This window comes from Amblyomma maculatum, chromosome 4 (assembly GCF_055883805.1).
Source record: "Amblyomma maculatum isolate TAMU_Amacu chromosome 4, ASM5588380v1, whole genome shotgun sequence".
Classification (NCBI taxonomy): domain Eukaryota; kingdom Metazoa; phylum Arthropoda; class Arachnida; order Ixodida; family Ixodidae; genus Amblyomma; species Amblyomma maculatum.
The window spans coordinates 52,658,748-52,670,441 of record NC_139347.1 but is presented as its reverse complement, the minus strand read 5'-3'; the positions used below and the strand labels follow the sequence as shown (position 1 = coordinate 52,670,441).

The following is an 11,694-nucleotide window of genomic DNA, read 5'->3' as shown; positions in this document are numbered from 1 at the left end:
CAAGAGATGCTGATTCGCTTTTAGCTATTTTACCTATCAAAGCCGCCCCGTAGGCTTCAAGGCGGCTGCAATATTAGCGGCACGGAATCATGGATATCACTGCCTTCGTGGCGCGAACACGAATTTATTCAACAGTGTTTCTCATGCCTATAGCGAAGGATTCCGGGACGTTGTTCAGGGCGGTACTGGGTTTCACTGTCTTGTTTCCATATTTCAGCAGCGGGACACTTGGTTTTTATATTGTTTCTAGGATATAAGACAAATTAAGCGATGGAATCCGGACAATCACCCGCCGCAGTGCTCAGTTGCCTTGACCCTCGGCTGCTCATGCCAAGGTTGAGGGATCGAATCCCGGCCGCGGCGCCCTCATTTCGATGGATGCGAAATGCAAAAACACTTGTATACTCTGTGCGTTGTCAATACAGTAAAATGAACCCCTTGTAGTCGAAGGCAATCTGGGGTTTTGCCCTACAAGGCATTTTTTTGCACTACAGCAATTTTCTTACGCTGATCACAGAGGCTACTTTGAACAGCCTTCACTTCATGTCAATGGGAACCAGTTCTTTTCGGGATAGACATAAGTAATCTGAGTCGACAGCCGAGGAAAAGTTTTGAATATCTTTGTCTTCTCAGCCAAGACTGTGGTTTGCTCTCAGGCGAAGGTCAGCACACCCATACGAAGCCAAAGAATCAGTTTCTACTGATAACAACTCGATGGTGTTCTGCTCATGCTCCCTTTAATCTTCATGCGCCACATAAAACAAAATAGGTCCGCGACGAAGCTACGAACCCCGAATTAATGATCGCCACACACTGTTCCCCCGCGACAAGGAAATAGTCCATTACGGAGCTTTCTTTGCTACACAACCGAAAATATAATATCAAGACGAAAGTATAGGCGCAACAATTTTGATGCTTATGACTATCTATTTAATGCGCGACATGTTGAAACATCGCTTGTGTTACGGCAGATAGCCCTGTATGTCCATAGACTGTTGCTGCTAACTGCTTGCTGTCTGCTTAGGTTGCTTACTATTATAGATACAAGCTTTCTCCCCCTGTCGTAACTACGCTCGTTCGGTTTTCTTTTCTTCTTTGTTTTTTTGAAAAAAAAAAAAAAAAAAAAATATATATATATATATATATATATATATATATATATATATATATATATATATATATATATATATATCGTAGCGCTAGCGTTTGTACCACCAGTATACAACACTGCCAGAATAACTAGCGCCCTCTCTTTTGCGCCGGCGCAAGTGAAACGGGAAATATTGATTGCACAATTCTGATCCAGTCTGCGCGAGGTGTCACTAGGTCCTCACGCGAGACGATACGGTCGTGCACACGTTTATATTTCTTAAGCCACCTCACGGGTCATACATAGGTTGATGCTTGAATGAAAGAGAACAAGCTAAGAATGTGCATACAAAGTTTATTTTCCGACGTACAAGGAAGCTTTGTATTGTTTGTTCGGTTAGAATGAGTGGTATTCGCAAACGTCAACGGCTCAAGTCAAAGCAGCTGGCATGGGGCCTGTTTGCATGACGTTAATGTTTTGGGGTCAAGTGGATGCAGCTAGCACAGAACCGGGTTAAGTGGAGAAATATGGGAGAGGCCTTCGCCCTGCAGTGGGTATAATCAGGCTGATGATGATGATGAATGTTTTGGCGCGCAAAATGGAAGTGGTCGTATCTTCGTTTATCTTTAGAGGAGAACTGTTATAAGGCTGGTTTAGCTTAGCAATTTAGCCCTCCATTCCACCCATTCCACTGTGGAGCCTAGAGTGCCAGCCACGAGAAACCTTAATTGCTTGGTGAATTAATTAATCTGCCAACTCAGGGGAGCATGTGACAAAATGCTGAAAAGGTTGAGGTAACATGAAAGAGATGGAGAGGGGGGGGGGGGGGTTGTAACGGACGTGTGGCCTAGTGACTTGGTGGGTTATGAAGGGGGAGGGGGAGGGGGGAGGAATGCGCATCATGTGAGTGGTTGCTAGGGCAAAATGCAGGTCCACATGCCTAAACTGAAGCTGTGGCTGTTTCGCTCATTCATGAGCTAAACCGGTAACCCTAGATTATTTTTTCTTTGTTACACTAAGAAGCATGCTGTGAATGCCGCGAATTGGAAATTACTTGCGTGTTATATGTCCAGCCTTTGTAAAAAAATGTATATATACAGTCTGTCCAGTCGGCTTTCGAGTCATACAGTGTGGTTCGTTTTACACAACCGGCACTTACAGCGTCGTGAGTGTACGACACTCACCTGTCTGAAGCTGAGGGCATACAAGGGCTACTCTACAAGATATCAAGTACACGGCTTAGACTCATTGGGTTGTATTTTTTGACAAAGGATATGCCTCAGCACCGCAATGAGTTTTCACCACAATTCTCGATTAAAAGGTTTGCGGTTGAAGGCTAGCATGACTGCGTAAGGACTGCCTCGCCTCTCATAAATGAAAACTCACAGCGATAGCGGTTGAATTTCACGCTGCCTTCAACCGAGTGAAATGGCCATTATTATCGTACAACTTTTCGTGGCCCAGCCTTAACAAAGAACAACTCCCGAGAGTCCAAAGAGGCATACAGGTTAGAAGGCGCGATACATTCGGCTCACGGATTCAAATAATTTCGCCTATTATATGGCAAGCAAGCGCGCTATTGCTGCTTCGAAATCGCCATAAAATCAATTGGTACTAAAGACGGTTCGTATCATGTACACGACATATGATTTGCTAATGTCCGGGACCACTCTGGTAAATTAATAGCACGGTATCTTGTGAAGATTGCTAGACGTGCTGTGACAGGGAAATTACATATTAGCGTCTACTGAAGCGCATATAGCTGAAAGATAACAAAAATCTATACAGCTTCTACTGAAATTTTGCACTTGAAAAATTCGCCGTGATATAGGATTCGCACTTAGAGTCTCTATCAATTCAGCTAGACAGATACTAGCATACGCTGGCGAGTGACGACTGAATTAGTACCTTTAAAAGGGGACTGAGTTGATCCCCTGCACATGCAACTAACTGCCACGAAGGCGAGCATATATGCTCAGGTTTTTGTCGCCGCATACGCCTGACGTCTGTGCAAATTTCTCAATTTCTTATTTATGAAGCCCTGAAAATTGCTTGCGGTAAATTAAGCATTCGCGAACACCCAAGCATCGAATAAGTATAGGGGTTGATGGCTTAGCCCTTTCACGGCGTCACGACGCCAGCGATAACCCTTTGCACGCTTGGGATGATCCATTTTTATGTCTGATGTCTATGGGTGACACCTGTAGGTAATTGTGCCCATGAATTACTGTCACGACGAACGTCATGTCAGGGGCAGTTTGTTAACTTGTCCCATAAAAAGGATGTCGTCCCGTCGCCCCGCTGTAACAGCGAATATGAACGGGTGATCGGCACTGACAGACTCGCCCTCTTCGGCCGCCTTTCCAGAGATCCTCACCAACGTGGCACTGTCCGTCTCGCTGCCTTCTTCGTCCACTTTCAGCTTCGAAACTTGTTCCATGGCGGATACAAAGAGGTCTTTGGTGCCCAGCATGCCGGAGAGATCGGCTTCGTCGGAGAATATCTTCTTGACGCCGAGCTGCCCCAATGGCTTGATCAGATTGTACTGCTTGGACACAACGAACTTCGGCATCGACAGAGCTACGCTAGTATTTCTTAATGTCCCCAACACACGTGTCCATTCCGAAGCAGTTAAGAGACTGCTTAGTGCCTTGACGCCTGCCCGTTTCAGCGGAACAAAAAGAATGAGTCTCGCCTTGACGTCTCTGTAAGGTAATGAAATCACGTGCGTCTTCAAGGCAGGATCTAGGGCGTACTCGAAGTGTCTTCTTTTGAACATGAACTTCGTGTCCGTGTTAGTACCATCGGCGTTTTTAAAAGTGCCATTGTAGCTGAGCCGTTTCTCGAACCTCTCCCACCAGTCACCCTTAAAATGTATGGCGTTTAGCAGCAAGATCTTCGCGTCCTCTTCCGTCTCACTGCTGTCAAGTACCTTGCTTATTTTCCCCTTGGTCTGCGAGCGAACCCAGTCGTTCGCTCTAGCGGCAAGACCTTCGTCGAGCTCATCAACTAAGGTCCTAAAAGCTCCTTCAGTTCTGAGGAACTTGAGGAACTGAGGCAAAAGTTTGGACTTCGAGCCTTTCTTGACTACAAGGAGATTGGCAAGTGACATAGGCGACTTGAGGCAAGCGCCAACTTCACACAGTTCCTTGAACGACGTCTGGAGGCTTTCACGTGCGGTGGTCACATCGGAACCGAAGGTGCTTTCAATTTCTTTGAGGCTATCCCCCTTAGCGCCAGCTGAAAGGATAGCTAGCAGCACAGAGATGCCGAAGGGTGAGAATAGCACGTTGTCAGAGGTGTCAGCCGAAAGTGTCGGGAAGAGACGCAAGGCAAGACTTGTAGACGCTTTCACATCGCCCGCACTGGTCACGTGCGCGAAAAAGGTCCAGCAGGCGAGCACCACGACTTCAGACGCCATTTGTTTCTGCAAAGAAAGAAACATCATTTCTTCAGCACGAGTCTCTCGCGATTCCTTTATGGGTCTGTCCTTGCGGCAACACAGACAGAAATAAACTTAAGGAATACGCATTCTCATGACAATATTTTAAATAGTTAATTCTGTTGTACTGAATGCAAAATTAAGCAGTGCGATGGTAAGTACCGTAGCCTCTTAATTCATAAAGAAGATAAACAAACTATCGAATGTAAGCCCACTCTGTCAGTAATATCCATGCTGTGACGAGAGACTTGCCACGTCGAACGAATGAGGATGCTTAAATTCCCATCATTACGTATTTATTCACTCCCCCCCCCCCCCCTCTCCCTCCTTCTCCTCCTTCAGAAGCCTGACATTATGCGTACATTAAGAAGAGGCATTTTTTTTCTTCTCGCGACTCTTCTCTCTCTATTTTCTTCTGTACCTATGGTGCAACTAAGGAACTCCCTAGAGAATGATCGTTTACGTTACATGGACCTCTTGCGACTCACATATGTGCTAAATGTCGGCTTTGTATTGCACGGAATACTAGCCGAATCCATGTTTTTGAATGGTCGCAGTTAACACAGTGACATTATCTTATTGTTTTAATTGTTGGACATTGAATAAATGTTACCACTCGCTCTAACGTTCGTTTAACATTAACGATGAATAGTAGACATATATATGCTAGGAGCTGTGAACATCTGTCTGCGTGCTCACTACAGCGACTTACTTAAGCACCCCGATAGTTCACCTCTTTGCACTCGTCACGAGCGCCCAATGAACATTTTCCACAGATCCTTGATAAGATCAGAGGTGCCTAAAACATTAGGACCTCCAGCCCATTATTTTTAAATATATTCTCTCTTGTCTGTCACCGATGTACAGTGAGTCTGTGACCGTGACCGTGCTCTGACAAGATGAATACTTGATGACTGGCCATATACGCTGATGGTAGGCGATGCGCCTATTTTTCAGCTGCACGCAACTTTAATAACAGTGAAATAAATTTCCGCATAATACATCCGCAAAAGGATGTAAGAAGATTTGCTTACACAGTCTTAACAATTCCTGTGTACTAAATACTTCTGACTGTCCACTGCTTTCTGACTGCCGGCTCGAAGTTACGTGTTGGACTACTTACGAAAGTGCAAGTGCATCAGGATAGGTGTCAGAAAGTAATCCCAGAACAAAGGCAGGCTTTGATATAATCAAAACTATATCCAGTTGCATAAAAGAAATTCTTGGCAAAGCATCTTTTTGTAAGGTAGCTTTATCGCCATTAAACATTTCTTAACGAAGAAACCAGCACGCACAGCAAGAATTTGGTCACACACTTACCAGTCACACATGTGTCGTTCACTCGAACACGCCTCACCAACTTTGTCAGGCGATGTCCGACGGTCAGTTGTCGCCAAGACAACTGAATACCAGTCAGTGACACTTGTTTCTTGCTCCGGTCAGCGCGTTGATGTGCCACACCAGTCCAGCTTGTTCCAAAGACAGGGCCACAAATATCCTTCTGCGCCGAAACACTCGGGCGCCACTGCGAAAGCTGATGAAGCACACTTTACGACCTTCACACGCTTTGACGTATGCAGAGTATCGCGGGTGTGTGCTGAATTTTCGTTGCAACACGTCGTGTAAGTTTGACTCCTGGAGGGGGGCTAACAGCAGCGGGAGGGTTGCAGAAAAAAACTACTCTCCTTCTCAGAACCCGAGTGGTTACGGCTCCGGCAGCTGCTCCTTAACCGCGAGTGCCGAGCAGGTAGAACGTTGTGGCGTCTGCCGCCCCCCAGGTTCGTTCTGGGAGGAGGGGCCAGGCACACGAACAGCTGTCGGCTCGTCTGCGCCGTGCTCGTGCAACCTCGCAATAGCCGAGCCTGCCAAGCAGCCGTCGCTCCCTCGTGCCTCGCCGCTCAAGTCAAGTCGTCGCAAGCGTGCTGGCGCAAGCATGCGTTTATTAGATTCGGTCGTGAAAAAAAAAAATGATATATGTAAGCCTTTCCCCGGACCTAAGCAGCTTCGGGGAAATCGTCTGGCTAGAAGTGGCAGAGACTACTAGATTTCACACGCTTCTCTCGATCACCATATTTCCGCTCCTCTGAAATTCGATACTAACGCCGCAACAAGAAAAGAAAGAAAAAGCTGTATGTGTTCTTGAAAGAGTCTCTCGCTTTCGTGCGAGCTTTTGATTTAAGCTGATGTGGTTTTCTGAATACAGTTTCTTGTTGGAGATTTGATTCTCGTGAATAATTAATTCTCCAAGAAGTGAGGCACTCGTAACGCTTGTTAAAGACGTTTCTTAGACGTCTCTTAAAAGCGATAGCCGCTCGCAACGAATCAACGCGGCTCATATAGCTCTGCGTGTATTGCAAAGTATTGTCTCTGATCTGTGTATCTTAGAAGAGACTCCACATTGCACAAGTCTTTGCCGTTTCTGGCCCTCTTGCACGCTACTATCTAGCAAAAATAGAGCGGTATTGTACAAACGCATCAGTAAGGTAAGCGCCTCGTGCACTGCCTATAGGGGCACTATATAGTGGCAACAGCCTTGCGGTCTTTTTGGAACATTCGTCTGTGATCACAGTTTTCGCTGCTTATCTGTAGCTGGGAGTACAGCCGACGTTGTAGCCGTTTTTTTTTTTTTCGAATCTTGTTAATGTCCTCCACTGCTTTAACAAAGTTACCTCCTACTTGCGTACCATTTGGACAGTTGATGACCTGCAGTAATCTGGGAGAAAACATCGCATTTACACGCCAGGCGCTTCATGCACACGAGCGCTAAATGAACAGCTGCAATGAGGGGTCCTGATTCAATGGGCTTGTTTCACCGACTGACCAGTTAATTAAATAGAGAATTATAGCTCTCCTCCTTTTTTAGTATCTATTTTAATTAGCTACGCCTCTATACTGCGAGCACCTTTCATGCGAGCATACTGTGGCGCCTTGTTCGGGTGAAACCTTTTGTGCCGCCCGCCAACTCTTCATTATCATAATGCATGATTTCGTCAATTGAATTTTACATTTTCTTTTGGAATGCGCAGATCTACCACATTTTTGGAGTAATTACTCACTGACATCCAGCCAAGCGTAGCCATACGGCTACAAAGGAAAGCTATACAGCTTTCTCGGAAACTTCGTAGTTGAGGAAACATCGTCCTGGTCCGGGGTCCTGGTACTGCCCTACACCCAGGAGCAGGACGAATTTTTCTTTAACTGCGAAGTTTCCGAGAAAGCTGTATAACTTTCCTTTGTAGCCGTATGTCTGCGCTTGGGTGGGTGTCATTGCGAAATTGCTCCCTTATTACGAATCTACTCCACCTCGGGAGATTCCCTTAAAAATTTCGCCAGCTCTACCATATCACTACCACATAATTAGCCGTTCCGGAATGCCGATCATAGATTGCGTTGTATGTACAGTTGAAAATGGATGAAACACTATTACGCGAGCGCATCGTCTTCGGCAAAGTATACTATTCATAAAGCCTAGGCGCTTTTATAGACGCCCAAAAACATATAGTGACACAAACGCCACATATATGCCGTTAAATGACCGTATATAGCGCTTGGCTCGCCGCGTTTAGTATGCGAAGCAGTATTAAGCAAGTGAGCTTTTATTGAATTGCGCGGTAACCAACCTATTTCAGTTCCTGTTTCCAGAAGCTGATGGTAGCAAATGTGAGAATTCATAACGACGCGCCGATTGCTATAGATGTATTGTATAGCAAAATCATAAAGAAATAATGCGCATCTTGTTAACGCGAAGTATGATCTAGCAGTGCGCTCTCGGTCGTGCTGCCTGTCGAGCTGGGGACAGTGAAATGTTGTCACGAACGTCCCGGTATTCAGCTAAAATAAAATTGGTGTTGGAAAAAGCCCCGGAATTCGTGTCACAGTGCATCGGCAGTTAGTAGATGAATCCAATATCGCAGGATTCCCGGCTCCACATAAGTAACGTGCAAACATTGCATCGACACCGAATGCTGCTTATATCACTCAAAAACCAAAAACCATGAAAAGGCAAATCCCACGACGGGACGACCAAGTAGGAACACGTATAGGGAGCTGCAGTCGCGGCCGTTTCCACTCCGAATTACACTTAACGAACCCGCCACTAGCGGCGCGTCCTTCGATTTGTGCGCTACTCACACTTTCTAGATTTCTTTCATGTCATATCAGATAAAGGCTTTATCCATTCATTTATGGCAGGCAGGACTCCATTTGGAAGAGCTCCCGTAGTTTTCCCGTGTCTGTACGCCTGTGACTCATCGCGAGCCTCCACAACATAACACTACCATTACCTGCACTATATATTACACGCACTGCTCTTTTCGCCTCCATCGAAAAGCGGCCGCCGCGGCCGGGAGGCGCCCGTGTGCTGTGCGATGTCAGTGCACGTTAAAGAACCTTAGGTGGTCGCAATTTCCGAAGTCCTCCACTACGGCGTCTCTCATAGCCGGAGTCGCTTTGGGACGTTAAACCCCACAAACCAAGACCAAACCAAACCAAACACTACAGAATATTTTTATACAGAATATCCGACATTGGAATATCACTGCCATTCCTCTGGCTGGTGGTAGTTGTCATATGAAATGGCCGAGAAAGGACTGGTTGTCGTGTTGTGTAACAACCCGCGTCCACATGACATGGCAGAGTTCGCAAAGGCTGCCAACTCGGTCTTTTCCTTTGAGATGGCAGGAATATTGGAATACAGCACTTTGAATCCCGAATTAGACATGCTGCACCTAGAGCTCGCAGGCATAACAGCACTGCTTGGTTGAAGCGGCTGATTTTGTTTGTGTCCGATGGTCTTTCATAGAATATTGCAGCATGAACTGTATACAAACCAACATGTGCGGGATTAATAAAGGTATGAAATGAAATATAAGCGAGTAAGCGAGTAGGAAAGTGCATGTACACTAAAGCGATCCGCAAGGGTAGCTGGTAAGACGGGAGTCAATAAATATTTGGAATACCAAGAAGTGAACAAATAGGGGCCGCGTTTTAGAAAAGGAACTAGTACATAATTTCCTGAAAAGGGTCTGGGGCGTATTTGTTAGATGGGTCGCCCAGCCAAATCTGTCCATTGAAGACTATCATGTGCTACCTGTGACTGTTTGCCTGGCTTTTCGGGCTGACCCGTCATCGCCCTGAACAAACGTCTTCAAGAGTGTTCCTTGAAAGCTATAGAGCGAAGTACTGGCGGTAAAGCGCGCTGAACAGGCCATGTAATTCCCATTTAGCGTCTTGCGCAATGAGGTCTGGGGTGCATTCATTACGAAAGAGCACAATATCGGAGTCAGCGTTTTTACTGACGCCCCCGTGGAGCTGAACTAATAATTAGACGCAAATGGTCCCTACCATAGCTATGAATATATAGCGCTGGCAGTGAATACACGCAGTAGTGAATTCATTACAGAGAATAAGCAAAATACCACATTCCTACTCCCCCCATCCCTCTAGTTAGCACTACGCTATTTTTGGGTGGTTGGCTAGCATTGCGGTAATTTGGTGTCTCTATGCTGTAATATTTTTACGTTCTCGAGGTTTCAATTAAAACACCAAGAACTGCTAGTAGTTCTTAAACGTTCAAAGAGCAGTTCTTTTACTTGAAAATAATCACTTTCATTAGAATAACATTTCGCTCAAATTTCCTACATGAGAAAGCATTGCAAGCACCTAGTGCAAAGAGTCCTTGAAAATAAAAATCAATTTGAAGCTGCCATTTGCTTCAGTGTGAATACACTTGACGTTGTTGACAGCCAAGTGAAGTGACACAAAACATGATTTACACAAGAGGGGTACTTATTACGGAAATAGTGATGTAGCAGGTTTATAATGTCGTCAGTCGGCCGGGTTATAATTAGGCTCTGAGACTATATGGGTCTCCCTAGTATTTACGCTTTCGGGCCAGGAAAGAACAGAAAAAGAAAAAGGTCATTGTTATTGATCACTGGAATTATATCAGCAGGAGTGATTTTAAAAGCGCATGTATTGGTGTGATGTACTCCCTTGCGCAAAAGTGGAGAGACCACGCGAACCGCTGCAATTATTACATAAAAGATGCACCTGACGAATTTTCCTGGACTAGATGGTAAGCATATTAGTGAGGCTATTTTAAGCTTAACGTAGAAATAACCGCTTCGCCGTCAGAAAAAGCTGGCATGGAGTTTTGTCGAAACGTGTGGTACCTCCACTTTTGCTCACGACATACACTGCTTGACACATAAATCAGAGTCCAAGGGATGTGCTGCAAAGCCAATCTGTGTGACTCTGTGCGGCGATAGCGTTCCAAACCCCTAGAAAGCGAGGGGAACTCTACTCTTTACCGTTCTGGAGACCAGGACCTCGATATAGACGCTACAAGGGCTACGTGCGTGGCTTTGAAGCAAACCCCTTGAGATGTCTACTATTAAAAAAGCTGCATGGGCCCGCGCAAATTAGCCGTTTCCAGATGCTGGTGCCAAATATAATGACCAAAAATTGGCCTCTTTCAGTATAGTGAATTCGCGCACTAAGCCAGGCGACCACGGCGACCGAGTTCGATCCCAGTCGCGGAGACTGTGTTTCAACGGAAGCGAAACGCAAGGCTCCCCTGTATTGTGCGATGTCATAGTGGTCGTTAAAAAGCCATAGGATATCGATAATATCTGCAGCTCTTCGTACGGTGTCCTCATAGCGTGAGTCACGTTGAGAAGTTACACCTAAAAAATAAATCAGTAAAGAGTATTTACTACGGTTATTTGCCGAAAAATATTAGGGGGCCGTTCAAGCTTCTCCTTAAGATTAATATACGCGAACCACCTTTAACACTGCATTTTCATTCCGCGAAGATATGTTTTATATATTTTTGTTAACATTGCTTTTTGGGGAAAGGAAGACGTAGTATCTACCTTCGCAGTGGACAGAGACACCTGTCGGAAGTGCATAGGTCATCGGTTCGAATCCCTGTCGCAAAGTAGCTTCGAGCTAGGCTAGAATTAGCATCGCCTTGAACGCTGTGCAAGGAATGGTTGAGTCTCGGTTCCGATTTCAAATCCCGAGTCCAATTTCTCCGACACCGGATTTCGCAGTTTGGGTTATGGCGACTAATTTTATTGCTTAAAAGCAATAAAATTAAGAGGCATGGAAATAAAGGCATTGCTGCGTCGATTATCGGCAAATAATTAAGGGGTTTACG

At 45.5% G+C, this 11,694-nt stretch overlaps 1 protein-coding gene across 1 annotated transcript; it reads right to left on the bottom strand.

Moving 5' to 3' along the window:
* Positions 1-1,424: 1,424 nt before the first annotated feature.
* On the bottom strand, positions 1,425-4,326 carry LOC146191024 (leukocyte elastase inhibitor-like). The gene has a single exon (XM_084599877.1). It carries the CDS (start codon positions 4,200-4,202, stop codon positions 3,333-3,335), a length of 870 nt encoding a protein of 289 aa, XP_084456003.1. The 5' UTR covers positions 4,203-4,326; the 3' UTR covers positions 1,425-3,332.
* Between the last annotated feature and the right edge of the window lie 7,368 nt (positions 4,327-11,694).

Bases quoted from the DNA above. Each gene is read 5' to 3' on its own strand.
- LOC146191024 (XM_084599877.1), bottom strand. From the start codon at position 4,202: ATGTCACTTGCCAATCTCCTTGTAGTCAAGAAAGGCTCGAAGTCCAAA.